General features: G+C 36.9%; 1 protein-coding gene across 2 annotated transcripts in view; it reads left to right on the top strand.

The window, feature by feature from the left end:
* Window positions 1-16761, top strand: part of LOC106871622 (protein scribble homolog) — a 772291-nt gene that overhangs the window by 226810 nt on the left and 528720 nt on the right. For both annotated transcript variants that reach the window (XR_016241095.1, XM_089349239.1), the window contains exon 8: window positions 6947-7062. Coding sequence is in view for 1 of the 2 variants with exons in the window: in XM_089349239.1 (XP_089205365.1) it covers window positions 6947-7062 (116 nt within the window). In the remaining variant the exon portion in view is untranslated. The remainder of the gene's footprint in view (window positions 1-6946; window positions 7063-16761) is intronic.

Here is a 16761-nt window from a genome sequence, read left to right as displayed (position 1 = left end):
AAAATATAGGTATGGGATTTGGCAGAGATAAGTGCACAATATTAGTTATTGAAAAAGGGACAGGTAGTCAGTAGAGAAGGCATCCAATTACCAGATGGCCAAACATTAAAATTACTGAAAGGAGAGAGTTGACGGAGTACTAACTATAGAAATGAAAATTGAGGTGTACATCAGATGGGTGAAGAGACTAATGAAGTCAATCTGAATGGGCCAAATCTTGTGAAAACTGTTAATACTTGAGCAGTATTGTTTGCTTAGATATTCAACAGCTTTTGTAGATTGGACAAAATCTGAACTAGCAAATCTAGAGTAAAAAATTTGGACAGAATTCAATATGGATGGAGGACTTCATTGAGGAACAGGAGTAGAAAGATGATACTTTCCTAGAAAGGAAATAGGGTTGAGGGTTAATATCAGTAGAAGACTGTGTGGAGTTAGCTCCCATGTAAGTAAAAGTGAAGAAGGTTTAAGAGCTGCGAAAGTAGCAATAGGAAATAGAGAAACCAAAAAGCCAAAAGAAGTTAAAAAACCAGAAAAAAGAAGCAAGATTATCTGACTGGCAGGACAAGGCTTTGCACAGTAGATTCTCAAAGATAGTTGCAGGAAGTAGTAATAGTGAGACACGGTTATAGTTGCAGAAAGGACAGCTGAAAAGGGAAACAGAAAGTTTGAAAGATCTTGTGTAAGATCAAGCAAGCCAGGTAGATTCTCATTATAGGTTATGTAAATCAAAAAAGGAAAATGTTACTCATACAGTTAGTGAATGTAGCATGTTGGCACAGAAAAAACTATGAGAAAAGATATGATAACCTAAGGAGAACAATCCACTAGAATTTATGTATAAAGCTAGGATTTGACCATACTGATAAATGGTATGAATATGAACCTAGTAAAATATTAGAAAGTAAGAAATAGAAGATGTTATGGGACTTTAACATTCAGACTAACAGAGTAATAGGAGCTAGAAGGTCTGATTTAATAATAGTAGTTGACAATGAGAATAAAAAGTGTCAGGTAATTGACTTTACATTGCCAAATAGTAAGAAAGTCAATATGAGAGGTATAGTTAAAATAGCAAAGTACCAGGACCTAGCAATTATGTAATAGAGGCTATGGAAAATGCTGGTAAGATGTACCCTTGTACTTATAGGTGCATTAGGAACTATCCCTAAAAATTTGAACAGATGGATAGAGGAAAGAGGCATAAAACTTAGTTTAGTGCAGCTCCAGAAAACAGTGTTATTAGGGACAGCTAGGATACTTTAGAAGGTTCTTGGCATCTAAGATTACTAGTTGTAGCCTGATGTTCAGAATTTTTCTGTTCCAACAGTTTAATCTATTGTGTGTATGTGGAATAATAATGATGATGAAGTGAGTTCCTTGGCAAACACTGTCCACTGTTTTAGTGCTGATGTTAAGATGGAATTCAAACTCAAGAAGTGTAATGAGTCTGATAAGAGGTAAGGATAGAATTACCATATAGAGAAGTAATGAAACAAATTGAAAAGGAAGGCTATAAATGGAACCTTGGAGAAGGAAATGAAAGAACAACTGAAGAAAGAGTATTTCCAAAGACTATGATTGGTGTTGTGCTCAAATTTGACTGGATGAAATTAATTCCAAGCAGTAAATACATGGGTGGTAGCATCACTTAGATATGGAACTTGAATCATATCTAGGCAAAAGAATGAATTGATGAGTATGGATATAGAAATTATTGACATTACACAAAGCATTCCAACCTAAGAGTGACACTGATCAGTTGCACTTGTCCAGAAGAAAGGATGAGAGAGGTTTGATCAGTTGTCAAAATTGTGTTGAATCAAAGGAAAACAATTTAGGGTGGTATGTAAAAAATGCTGTGGAACCATTATTAATGCACGTGAAGAAGTCTAGTATCATCAAAACTGATAATTGTTGTGGTGAATAGAAAAAAAGATGCCTGATAATTGACATATGTACTGGTGACAACAAGATTGAAAAGAAAGGAGAAAAAATGAACAACTATGATACAAGTGAAGTGGGAAATATGCAGGTTGTAGGTAACAAAGAAAATGGACATGATACCAATAGTGATTGATGTACTTGGAAGTATCAATACTCAACTACCAGTATGGCTCAGAAAGATTAAAACAAATGTAAAGATAGAACATTTACAAAAATCATCATTACTTGGAACTGTAATAGTCATCCGCAGGGTTCTGGAAGTATGATCAGTGAACAATTGTCACCTTAGCCTGCTGGCTGTAGGAAGTTAACACTTTCCATCTTACCCAGCAAAACGAAGCTAAGATTTTTCATGATATAATAATAATAATAATAATAATAATAATTTCAAATTTTTGCACAAGGCCAGCAATTATTTTAGAGGGAGGGGTAAGTTAATTACATTGACCCCGTGCTCAACTGGCTTATTTTATCAGCCCCAAAAGGATGAAAGGCAAAGTTGATTTTAATGGAATTTGAATTCAGAATGTAAATTGGCAGAAGAAATGTTGCTAAGCAATTTTTCCTTTGTGCTAACAATTGTGCCAGCTCATCATTTTAATAATAATAATAATAATCCTTTCAACTTTTGGCACAAGTCTTGAAATTTTGGGAGAGGGGTCTAGTGTTTCACTAGTACTTATTTTGCTGATCCCGAAAGGATGAAAGGCAAGGAGAGTCTCAGTAGAATTTGAAATTAGATTGTAAGCACACTGTACAAAATGCTGTTAAGCACTTTTTCCAGTATCCAGTTCTGCCAGATTGGCACCTTAATAATAATGATGATGTTATTAAAATGATTACATACTATAATGTTGTCTTGAGTTTTGGTGACATGCAGTCTCCTCAAATCTCAAGAATCTTAGGATTTATAGATGGTCGAGGTCTCACATGGTGAAACCATCTAATGATGACTCCGTTCAGAAGGCTGGAATAATACATGTTCCAGAGGGGAAAGAGAGAGACACAACTGAGTAGAATGTTTAAGAGAAGATTTATTGGTATGTTAATGTGTGTGTCTCTGTGTGCGTCATGTATACAGAATAATAGATAAGCCACTGTGAGAACAAAGTGTATGTGTATGGGCATGGATGTATGCATGTGTGTTAAGTACATATAAGAATAGCAATGAAGGGGACAGTGAAAGAGTCTATAATGAGAAGCTAGATGAATGTTCATAGACATAAGAATGAGAAATACCAGTTCGTAGTCAATTGTACACAGTAGTTGAAATACTGTATCAAGAAGTTGCGGTGATGATGCAGAACCAGAATTGCGGTACATGTCGTATGAAGTTGTGGTTGTAATGCTGCTGCCTGGGTTACTTGTACAGGAGTTCTCGCAGGTTGTATATTCGCTGTTAACCATAGTGAAGTAATTCGCAAACAGTGCAGTATTGGAACCTGTGTGAGTTGCTTGTTGAGCTGTGTACATAGAGATGATGTTGATGTTAAGAAGATGATGGTAGTGACGAAGATGGAGGTTGCCATAATGCTGTTGGATGGGTCATCTGCCATTGTCGCTGGAACTGGCTGTGTCTTGTGTGGTCAGTGGCTAGACCTTAAAAGGTCTGGAACCAAAGACCTCAAGACAAGGAGAAGGTAATTTTTTTATAAGGAACAGTAGGATTGTGAACAGGTTGTCTCACGTGATCTTATTTAGAGCTCTGATTGATTATACGTTGCAGATTGGTGTGACATAGTAAGAGACAACGGGGTCCAAATAGCAACCAAAGGTTAGCTATTATGTGCTACATTTGAATGTACATATATATAATAAACGGGAAAAGAATTTCACTAGAGTGTACACTACAGATTCTTGCAGAAAACAAGAATCCCATGAAATATTGTAATTACTATTCTATATCACAGCCTTTGGCTCACATTAATCTGTCTTTTCTACTACTTTGAATCCACACATTTAGTTAACATCTCAATGCACTTTTTTCTGACACAATCATGCCTGTGCTTATAATTCTATGCTAGCTTCCTGCATTCATTCAAGGGATGGTCAATACTTTCATTTCCTTTCCCACAGATTCTGTGTTTGATCTCTGACAGAGTTTTATCAATATTTGTCTTTATCATTTTAATTTCTTGCTTCTAAGTAACTATATTTAGATATTTGATTTCTCATTTTAGCTTATTGTCTATCAGCCACAACCAGCATTCTTTAGTTCCAAAATCCTTGATTTGTTGCATAAATTGGCCATCTAATTCCTTTTTTCTCCATCTACTTATTCTGTTGTTTTACCTCCTGTTCTTGAATGCTCTTACTGTTTCATTAATTGTTTGATATTTCTAGTTGTGCATACTATTCTTCCTTCACTACATACAACACAGTTTAGCAATCCTCTGCAACCTTCCTTTCAGGTAGGTAGAGCCTGTCAGTATTACTTTTAGGGTGGTACACATTGTGCATTGTGAGCAGCTTCTTAGTTCTTCTGTTTAAGCCCTGTAGCTTTTAGAAAAGGACAGTCCACTGTTCCTTGAAAACACTGTCAAAGTGCAGATGGAAAACAACATTCATGTGTTTGAAACTAGAAAGCTCATGCCTGCTGCAATCCATCTTGGACTTAATTCTAGCTTTGTTGTTACAGCTCCATTAGTTGAGTCCAACTGACAGCTTTCATACCTTCATGTTTCAGCACAATTACCCTAACTTGGACAGCACACCCTTTATATTTCACTGCAAAGTAATGGTCAAAGGGCCATTCTTGCCACAAGCACTATTCTTACAATATCTCTTCTATGCAACTAGTTTTTCTTCTATTTCATTGTTACAACTAAAAGATGCTTCTCTGACTTTTCTTTATAGTGAAACCCATCAACTGTTGTTGATGATGGCTCCTGTCAATTTCCACTTCACTAGCGCCCAGTCAAATCCCTGAAATCTTGCACCATTCATTTCCCTGTAACCAGGTTCTTGTCTATTTGTCTTGTGAAATTGATTGTAAAGGTTACAAATTTGTGGTGTGAAACTGTGGACAACTTATACTGAATTATTTGCTAACCTGACAAAAATCCTATCTAAATGATCCACTATGATTTTGATCATGTCCATATTAGCATATTAGGGGAATTGGAGCAAAACCTGTCAGGCAGTTGACTGTGCTAGAGATTTTTTTCAAGGATTTTGCACCCTACTCTTCTATCCATTATTCCCATATAGTCTTCCCACTAACATTGAAGACTCTAAAGAAACCTGGCTGTTGAATCATAAAGAGGCACTAGTCTGAAGGCTGCATCATCACCCTTATTGCTGCTTAGATCCAAAGGTATCGGTCTATCAATCAGGATTAGAAAAACTGCACTTACCTTTATGTCAAGGTCATTCTGAAACAGCACTGCCATACCACTTTATGCAAGCCTACTTCACTTAATCTGGATAAGTGGCTTAAGCCACATAGGCTTCTAAAAGATAGGTAAATGACTGTGTTTTAGAAGTCCTGGTTTCACTAATGGCTACTGCATCCCTACATGGTAACTTGAGGTAACTGATTAGATGTCCCCGCTTCCCTGTCTCTCCACTATGAGCATTTATACAACCTATTCTCAGTATTACTATTTCAGGAGGCAGGAAAGAAACAAACAAAAACAAAAAAGCGGGTCAGTCACTTAACCTAGTTTTTTGGTTTATTCTTTTTTCAGGGCCTTTGTACTTGTCTCCAAAATTTTTCTGAATAAACTTTTAAAATGTTCCACATCATGTGGGCAATGCTTTCTTAAAATACAGCATATTATCAGTGTAGTTGAACACTTGTCAGCTGGAACTCTTGTTGTAACTGATGGAGAGTCAGACCATTATGTAGTTCTTACTAGTACTTTCTCTTGTAGTGTTTTGGAAAGGGAGAGTGCATGAAAGCCCTCACCTGTTGTTAAAATTTTGCCTACAGACATAGGCGCAGGTGTGGTTGTGTGGTAAGAAGTTTGATTCCCAATCACATGGTTCTAGGTTCAGTCCCACAGCGTGGCACCTTCGGTTAGCATCTTCTATAGCGTTGAACTGACCAAAGCCTTGTGAGTGAGCTTGGTAGGCAAAAACTGGAGAAAGCCCATCATGTGTGTGTGTGTATTTGTTTCCCATTAGCACTTGACAACTGGTGTTGGTGTGTTTACATCCCTGTAACTAAGCAGTTCAACAAATGAGACCAATAAAATAAACACCAGGCTTTGAAAAAAGTACTTGGGTTGGTTCATTCAACCAAAACTCTTCAGGGTAATACCTCAACATGGCCACAATCTAATGACTGAAACAAGTAAAAGATAAACTCTATCGACTCTTCATTTTCCTTTCAGATAACTGTGTAATTTGAAGGAGCTTGTTCATGAATGGTTGCTGTAGCTGCTCTGTCTCTTGTGGCTGGTATGGTTGTTGTCTTGGTTGCTTTTAATAATGCTTTCTGTTCCTGATTTTCATGCATCTCTCATTGTTGCTGTAGATGTTGTTTCTGTTTTTTTTTTGTGTTTGTTTGTTTGTATGTGTGTGTGTGTGTGTGTGTGTGTGTGTGTGTGTGCTGGATTTATTCTACAAGATAAGCTGCTTTTTAAACATTCAAATGCACCTGCTGATCATTGTATAACTATTTCTAATAAAGGTAAAAGGCTACAAATATGTAGGAGGGATTAATCAATTAAATCAACCACAGTAATCAACTGGTACTTTATTTTATCAACTCCAGAAGATTGATAGGCAAAATTAACCTCATCAGGATTTTATCTCATCATGTCAAAAGACAGAACAAATAAATTATGGCATTTCATCTGATGCTTAAGCAATTTTGCTCTACCTCATCTAATGAACTAAGAAATATTTCCTGTTATGTTATAAGCTGCTGCTTCAATATGTACTGAGTTTTATTGTTAATCTTGATTTGTATTATTAAACATATACTTAACTTATTTCTTTGCTTTTTTGCAAATTGCTGTAGATATGATTTACTGTTGTCTGTTCTTTTTAGATTGGAAAATGTTCCAAACTTGGGGTTTTATCTCTGCGAGATAACCGCTTGCTTCGACTTCCCCAAGAATTGGGCAATTTGAAGGAACTTCATGTCATGGATGTTTCAGGAAACAGGTTTGCTTAAATTTTTTTTTCATTTCCTCCCAGCAGTTCCTCTGTAACTGTTATTACCATTATCATTCAGCTCCTTTTATTTCTCCCCCCTCTATAGTACTCACCTTATGTTTTTTTCTTTTCCTAAGATGGCTTAGATATGTCAGTAAACTCCTTATTTTCTTACTAATGTAGTAATATTTTCAAAGGTTAATACATTTTATAATTTGGTTTATTATATAAGGGAAGAGAAATACACTTGTATAACTTCCATGACTTACCTCAAAATTTTAATTGCAAAACAAAAATTACAAAAAAATGGGCTGGAACTAAGATTCAACTCCCTATGAGCTAACTTTACTCCACAGCTTCCTGCCTTTTAAAATACATTATGACTACCTGTGTTGTAGATAAAAACAACATATTCCTTTAATTGATGTTCATGATAAACTTATTGATAAAGTGCTGCATTTGAGTTGTAATTGAAACTACTTTACAACTTGAACTTCATGAAACTTACATAACTTAAGGTAATAAAGTCAAAATGTTTTATAGTATTCTAGGAATCAATTCATTTAGTTTTGATTCCTCTTTTTCTTTTCTCTTTTTTTCTCCTTTCTTTCTCTCTCTCTCTTGCTCTGACATGTTTTATATTCCAAGATGAAATGAAACCATTAGATTTTATGGGAATTATAAATCAGATAGATTTCCATAAGTTTTCAACCAATTACTAAATCATTTAAAAATTTGAATTACATATGTGCACTTTTTATGTATGCCCATACAAACATTTTTACAAATTCACAGTGTCATTGAATTTAAGTATAGACAACTGATTATATTGTTGTAAATTTAGCTCTTGCTATTTATCTCTTTCAAATAATAATATTTGTGCTAGTGAGCCTTGCTCACAAAAGACAAAAAAAGGCATTCTACTCATTAAGTTGGAAAAGTATCCCTCTGTATAAACTATTATTCTAACATAAAGAAGCATGAAAACCTGTATGTAGTTGTTTGAATTGCCAGAATAATAACTGAATCTCCTACTAATTACTTCTACTTCCTTACAAAGAGAAAGTTCATCGTCATCATTTAACATCCATTGTCCATGCTGGCATGGGTTGGATAGTTTGACTAAGCTGGCACACTGGAAAGCTGCACCAGACTCCAGTCTGATTTGACATGGTTTTCTATGGCTGGATCTCCTTCTTATGCCAACCACTCTGAAAGTGTAATGGATACTTTTATGTGCCACCAGTACAAGTGCCATTTGCATGACACCGGGATGCATTTACATGTCATTGGCATGGAGGCCAATCTGCGTGACATTGGTATCTACTATGGCTGTGATTTTGCTCAGCTTGATAGGTCTTCTTCTCATGATGCCGTCATCATGCCAAAGGTCTTGGTTATTGTCTCCATGTGGCCTAACACTCGAAAGGAACTCAGCCACTTTGCCTCTGTCAGGCCCAATGCTCAAGAGAAACTCAGTCATTTTGCCCCTGTGTGGCCCAATACTCGAAAGGAACCCAGCCACTTTTCCTCTGTGGGGCCCAATGCTTGAAAGGAACTCAGCTACTTTGCCTCCATCAGGCCCAACGTTCAAAGGATGTTCTTTATGTGCTACCAGCACAGGTACACTTGGCTTTACGAGTCCTCTCAAGCACAGTACATTGCCAAAGGTCTCAGTCACCAGTCATTGCCTCTGTGAAGCTCAAAGTTTGAAGATCATGCTTCACCACCTTATCCCATGTCTTCCTGGGTCTACCTCTATCACAGGTTCCCTCCACAGTTAGAGATCAGCACTTCTTTACATAGCTCTCCTTGTACATACACATCACATGACCATACCAGCGCAGTCATCTCTCTTGCACACCACATCTGACTCCTCTTATGCCTAACTTTTCTGTCAAGATACTTACACTCTGTCGAACATGCACACTGACATTGCACATCCAGCGAAGCATACTGGCTTCATTTCTTTCAAGTCTATGCATGTCCTTGGCTATCATAGCCCATGTTTCACTGCCATGCAGCATGACTGTTGGCACACAGGCATTAAACAATCTGCCTTCTTCTCTGAGAGAGAGGCGCTTTGTTGCTAGCAGGGGTAGGAGCTCTCTGAATTTTGTCCAGCCTAATCTTATTCTCACAGCTATGCTCTCGGAGCATCCACCTCCACTACTAACTTGGTTACTTAGATAATGGAAGCTATCTACTACCTGTAGCTTGCCTCCCTGGCAGTTGATGGAGTCTATTTTCTGTGCATTTTCAGTGTTTACTGTACCTGTGCACCTTCCACATACAAAAGTTAGTTTTCCTGTTAATCTTCCTCTGATTTTGCTGCACCTTTTATGTGCCCAAAGCTTACACTGGGTGCATCTTATGGAGTTTCTGCCTACACCTTTTCTACAGATTGAGCAGGACCTTCTACCTGAAGGGATTTGTGATTTGTCTGCTTTCCTACTTACTATGACTTTGGTTTTTGCTAGGTTAACTCTAAGGCCCTTTGATTCAGACCTTACTTCCATACTTGAAACTTCTTCTCTGGTTCAGGTAGTGATTTAGCTATAAGAGCAAAGTCATCAGCATAGAGGAGCTCCCAGGGGCAGCCTGTCTTGAATTATTCTGTTATTGCCTGGAGGTCTATGAGGGGGCTGAGCACCAATCCTTAGTAAACCGCTACTTGTACCCAGAATTCTTTGCTGTACTTATTGCCCACCCTCACCTTACTGGTAGCGTCCCTGTACAAAGTTTGTGCAGCCCTCACCAGCCACCTGTCTTTCCCTAGTTTCCCTGTCATCATATCCTTAATTGCTTTATCTACCATCATACTGTTGATTCAGGTAGCTGGTCCCTCAATTGGGTCAACATTTGGCAGACTATCCTATTCATTGTCCACGTTCAACAGTCTTTCATAATGGCATCTCCAAGCCTCTTTCTTTGCAGACTCGTTAAAAGCAAGTGCACCATCATCCATGTCTCCTATAAAATCACAATTTTCTCTCACACACTGTCTTGCAATCCGAAATACTTCAGTTCTTTGGCTCACGATGTTAAACATAGGCAAACTTCTTTTTTGCTTCTCCTTTGGCTAGATATACCGGTCTCCTAGCTTCCCTTCTGGCTATCTCATACAGTTCCCTGCTGCCTCCACTCTTCCAGGCCTGTTTCTTTTCTCTTATGGCCCTGTCTATAGTATTGTTTCACTACCACGTTACTCTAGGTCTGGAAGGGACTTTGCACCAGCTACAGATTTTGTCTGTGGCACTCAGCAAGCTGTCTCGCAGAAATTCCCAGTTGCCCTCTATGTCACAAGTTTGTAACTTCTCCCTCTCATCAAATTTCTCAATGTGGATGTCCCTAAATCTCTAACCATATGAAGGGTCCTTAAGCTTCCAAATCCTTCTTTTCCAGATTAGTCTGTTTTTTGGCATCCTTCTGGCCTGGTGTCTGAACTCGCTAATGACTAGTCTATGCTAGGGGGTAGGGGTTACATTCTTTGCCAGAGGGTGGTCTTTGTATTTAAGAGCAACCATGCATCCGGCTGTCTGGTGAGAATGAAATCAATCTGGTTAGCAGAGTCACCTGATTGGTAGGTTATCAGGTGGCTGGCTGGCTTCCTGAAGTTGGTGTTGCAGATCAAAAGGTTATTTGCATCATAGAACTCCAGTATCTTTGTTCATTCTTCGTATGAACACCATGGAAGATACCAGGCTGCCGTTCGACATGTCCATTGAAATCCCCAGCTGTGAAAATGAGATCATTGTCACTTGTCTTTGAGGTAGCCTGCAAAAGAATACCATAAAAGTGGTCCTTTTGTTCATTTGGTAGGCCTGCTTGTGGGCCTTAGGCAGATATAACTGTAGCTATACTATTCTGCAAGACTAGCCTGAGCTTAAGTACTCTATAACACACTCTGACTACCTCTATGACCTTAACCACCTTAGCCGTTTCTCTGCAACAAGTATGCCCACACCACCTACTCCGTCACTGTTACCTTCCCAGAAGATTTTATACCTATGTGTCTTGCCTGTGAGGAACCTGGCTGAAGCTCCTCTCCACCTAATGTCTCGGATTCAACATACATCAACACACCTCTGTTAGACCTACATTTATAGTGCCAACTCTGAAAACTGGGAAAGGGATGTGGGAGAGAACGTAGAAAGGAGAGATGTTATTCAGCACCAGAAAAGAAGGTTTCTGTGATCATTTGATAACAGACATGTCATAACAGTTGTTCTTGCTTTTAACCTATCATCATTCAAGTATGTTAAAATTGTTGCCTCTATAGGGGATGAGAGTAAGGTAAGCATTGTAATATAAGTGTAGATATAAATATGCGAATGTTAAATTAAGTAATGGGCTGCTATTTGTTTGGATTAGTCCATTCTGAATATATTTATATATATATATATATATATATATATATATATATATATATATATATATATATATATATATATATATATATATATACATATATATATATATATATAGAGAGAGAGAGAGAGAGAGAGAGAGAGAGAGAGAGAGAGAGAGAGAGAGAGAGAGTGCGTGTGAGAGGAAGATTGTTTGGAAGGAAGGGAAGGAAAGAGGCATGTCGGTCTTCTGGTGCAGAAGTGAGGCAGAACACCATGGGAGATTTCAGTATGAGGGAAGAGTTTACCGGTATAAGAGAAGAAATTACCAGTATGAGAAAAGATTACCGGTACAAGAGAAGGGATTACCAGTATTGAGAGAAGGGATTTCCAGTGCAGGAGAAGTGATTTCCAATAAGTGAGAAGGGAGTTTCTGAAATTTGTTGATGAGGGCAGGAATGGGTGGTTGTATCATGAACAAGATATGGAAGAAAAGGCTAGCTTTGTCACATGAAAATTGAAACATCAAAGCAAAGAACAATGGGAACACATGAGAATTATGACAACTTGTTACAGAAAGTAATGAATTACAGGTTAGCTTTGACACAAGAAAATCGAAATAGCAATGAAGCAAAGAACGATAGAAACACATGAGAATAATGTCAAGTATTTAAAGGGATACAGTTCTAGATTCTAGAAATTATTAGAGAAAGTAACAAATTACAGGTTATGAAGTTATTTTATCTCAAGAATGTTAGCATGTTAGTAATACATCTTAAATGAATGAAAAGAATGATGAATGATTAAAAACTAGAGAAGTTTCTTAGCTTAGTGGCTGGACATTTCATGTTATGATATGATGGTGTCAACTAGCAGAGCAAGTTGAGGTTTGAAAGAAACCATGTGCGAAGGGGTTCTTTATATAATCTACAGTTGGAAGTGGTCAAATAGGAGGCTGGCTTCACCACAAGAAAATCGAAATGGCAGCAAAGGACAATAGGGAAATGGAAGAAAGAAATGGCTAGCTTCACAAACAAGAAATGAAAGAAATGGCTAGCTTCGCCACAAGGAAATCAAAACAGCAAAGCAAAGAATAATAGAAACACATGAGAATTATCTCAACGATTTAAAGGGAAATGATTCTAGAAGTTATTAGAGAAAGTAACAACTTACAGGTTAGCTTAACCATTGGATAATGTAGTTCTATTATTATTATTCTTTTTCATTACTTGTCATTACATAAATAACTGGAGTGAACCGTACAGAAAATTATTGTTTGAAAGTGTACTAAAGTCTTTGACACTCCAACAATTGAGGCATTGAGTTCATGAGCAAAACGCTTCATCTCACATTGACCTGTGATCATTTCAACGCCTGATGCGTGGTACACAGTGCACCTTTTCAAACAACATTGATTTGATAGAGAGAGTGAGTTAATGTGCAGCACAAACATTGGAACATCATCATCGCCATTTAACGTCCGCTTTCCATGCTGGTATGGGTTGGATGGTTTGACTGAGGACTGGCAAGCCAGAAGTCTACCAGGCTCCAATCTGATCTTGTAAGGTTTCTACAGCTGGATGCCCTTCCTATCACCAACCACTCCGAGAGTGTAGTGGGTGCTTTTTATGTGCCACAGGCTTGAGGGCCAGTCAGGCGGTACAGGCATTGACTATACTTGAATGGTGCTTTTTACAAACCACCTGCATGGGAATCACTCAGGCGGCACTGGCAACAACCACACTCAAATGGTGCTTTTTATATGCCACTGGCATGGGTGCCAGTCAGGCGGTACTGTCATCAGCCATGACAATGACTTCCTTTGACTCAATAGGTCTTCGCAAGCACAGTTTATTGTTCAATGATTGAAGGGTACTCTTGAATGGGCCGGTTATGCTGCACTTGTGTAGGCTATGGAACACTATAAACAAATCATTTGTGCAGGTCGTTCAGCAAGAGCTGAATGCTCATAAGTTGTCTTTGATGGGAGAGTCCATCATATATATATATATATATATATATGTTGTACATATGTATATGTATGTATGTATGTATCTATGTACATATATTCTCTCTCTGTTTATTTTCTCTTATTCCTTTCTGTTGAAGAGCAGAGGCTCAAAACGTAAAAGACTTTTTCATTTTCCTGAGCATCAGATTAATACACTTGTTGTTCATACACTTCGTCTTTTGTTTCAACTATGTATATACACACATATATGTATATATGTGTGTGTCTGTCTGTCTGTCATTCAGTTTATTTCAAGATTTCTTGCAAATAGAGAAAGAACCAGTTTCTAACCTAGATCCAAGGGTCCTTCATTGGAATTTCAGCATCAACAACAGGGTATTTTTGTATGTTTGTATGTATGTATGTTTGTATGCATGCATGCATGCATGCATGCATGTATGTCTGTGCAGATTTGTATGTTTTATGTATGTATTCTCATGCATATAGTTAGATGTCTAGACATGCTCATATACATTTAAATGATAAACTGGAAAGTTTTACAGATTTTTGCAGTTCTAGTGATGGATTGGATCTGTAGCCTTTGAATTAACTTTCTCCTTTCTGGTTTTTAGAAGCCTAATTTCTCAAGATTGGTATTTAGGCAGTGTATTACATATTCCAGGGCCTCAATAATTACAGGTATAAACCTGAACTTATAATCTGTAATAGAGTAACTGTAGATTTCTCAATAGTTCAACATAGGTGTTCTCTTTTTCACTGATCTTCAGCTTTATGTTAACATCCGTTGGGCAGCTAATTTCTACAATTGTGCAGTTTCTTTTCACTATCCCAAATCATTATATCAGGTCTGTTGTGCTTACATTTTACTGAAGCCTTCACTGATACATTCCACGAATATTCCTTTTCATTACGAATGACTATGGCTTCTATGTATGTGTGTGTGTGTGTGTGTGTGTGTATTTATATGTATGTATATATATATATGTATATATATATATATCTGTGTGTGTGTGTGTGTGTATATATATATATATATATATATATATATCTCGAAGAGATACACCTGGTCTGCCGGATGCTCCTGAACCAATTGCTGAGTGTTCCACCTGTGAGGGATTGATGCTAGATGTGTCAAAATAATTGCCGTGATTGATAATAAATTCTCGTATATTCCATCTTCTGTCTTTCATTTGCCATATAACAATCACTGTGAAAGCGACCGTGCTTTCCCAGTATGCTTCCAGGTGTAAGCCATTCGTTTTATTATCTAATATATATATGTATGTGTGTGTGTGTGTGTGTGTATGTGTATGTATATATATATATATATATATATATATATATATATAAATTTAAGGAATGGAGAAAACGCATGTTATAATTGTATATTTTATTCCTACATATGTTTCAAAGGATTACAACCTGTGTAATCCATAGGGATCTGTGATATTAAAATTGTAACCTTCTCTTCAGGGAATGCATGGGAATCATCTTAAACGTAAGACATTATGACCGAGTATGAAAACAATAGATGATTCACTTGAAAAAAACCGTTAGAAAATTGGACGCTACCGGATAGTGGTTACAATTATAATATCACAATTTTAATATCACAGATCCCTATGGATCACACAGGTTGTAATCCTTTGAAACATATGTAGGAATAAAGTATACAATTAAAACATGCGTTTTCTCCATTCCTTACATTTTTAAATATACTCAAATACCCAAAATTTCAAGGAGTTCCTGCCTTAAAAACAGGAACTACACCACAGTTATTTTGTGTTCTTTGCTACATTGGTTTCTATTAACCCATTTATTCTATCCGAAGAATTTTTATTCATTAAGATAGAAGAAATACATATAATTATATATATATATATATATACAAGAATAAGGGCAGAGAATCGTCAATTAATAATAGAATTAATAAAATTAATAATTAACAATTTTGCCAAGTAGTTCAGTATGAAAAGACCTTTATCGGTAAAACTATTTATCATCATAAATATACAGGGATTAGCAATTGAGTTGCTTCTCCAACATACTGAAAATTTAGAAATAGTAGTCAAAGAACTACTGATTCCAAACTACAAATTTTTCTCTAAAGCGGATGGCGATATTTATGGCACACATAGAACAAAAAACCAGAGGGAAAAGCGTAAACAAACCAAGCCTTTAGTTAATTGGATACGAATCGTTTCATGGTTAAGTGAATGGAAATTTCACTATTCCAATCTTCAGCCCAAATATTCTGATAAATTTGAAAGTGTCTCTAAAAAAATTCACGGTAATTTTTGGCCATGCGACACCAAAAATCAACGATAAGAAAGGCACTTAGGAATTCATCGGCTAGCGAGTTCAGGCACCTCACCTCAAAGAAATCTATTCCATGTGCGTCACAAATATGAAAAGAAGTCCCGTGTGGAGGGATTTACGGTTTAACTATCTAACTTAGAGATATCAAATATAAAATATACAAGAATAAGGGCAGAGAATCGTCAATTAATAATAGAATTAATAATTAACAATTTTGCCAAGTAGTTCAGTATGAAAAAACCTTTATCGGTAAAACTATTTATCATCATAAATATACAGGGATTAGCAATTGAGTTGCTTCTCCAACATACTGAAAATTTAGAAATAGCAGTCAAAGAACTACTGATTCCAAACTACAAATTTTTCTCTAAAGCGGATGGCGATATTTATGGCACACATAGAACAAAAAACCGGAGGGAAAAGCGTAAACAAACCAAGCCTTTAGTTAATTGGATACGAATCGTTTCATGGTTAAGTGAATGGAAATTTCACTATTCCAATCTTCAGCCCAAATATTCTATGTGTGCCATAAATATCGCCATCCGCTTTAGAGAAAAATTTGTAGTTTGGAATCAGTAGTTCTTTGACTGCTATTTCTAAATTTTCAGTATGTTGGAGAAGCAACTCAATTGCTAATCCCTGTATATTTATGATGATAGATATATATATATATATATATATATATATATGTATGTATGTATGTATGTATGTATGTATGTATGTATGTATGTTCTTTAATTCTTAAAGCCCTTCAGCTTTAAAGCTGCTGTCATGCTGAAGTACCACTGTTGGCTGTGCAGCACCAATATTTGAAACCTCTCATATGCAGCATTTGGTGAATGGGGGAGTTTGAGGCTGCTTCCCTCATCTGTGTTTCCTACCATTATGTAGGCTCATCTGGAACCCTTGATAGGTGATGCTGTTTTATTTTGAAGGTACCTACATCCACACCATGCAGGTCTCTCAGGCATCTTGGAAAGATGTTGAAGAGCTATGGGCCCTTGAACCCAAGCTGTTGCAGTATATGGTCCTGTATTTTGATGGTGATGCTGGGATCATTGGCACTAT

This window comes from Octopus bimaculoides, chromosome 3 (assembly GCF_046866305.1).
Source record: "Octopus bimaculoides isolate indiv1 chromosome 3, ASM4686630v1, whole genome shotgun sequence".
NCBI lineage: Eukaryota > Metazoa > Mollusca > Cephalopoda > Octopoda > Octopodidae > Octopus > Octopus bimaculoides.
The sequence above is the reverse complement of the archived record's forward strand: the minus strand, read 5'-3'. Positions and strand labels throughout refer to the sequence as shown.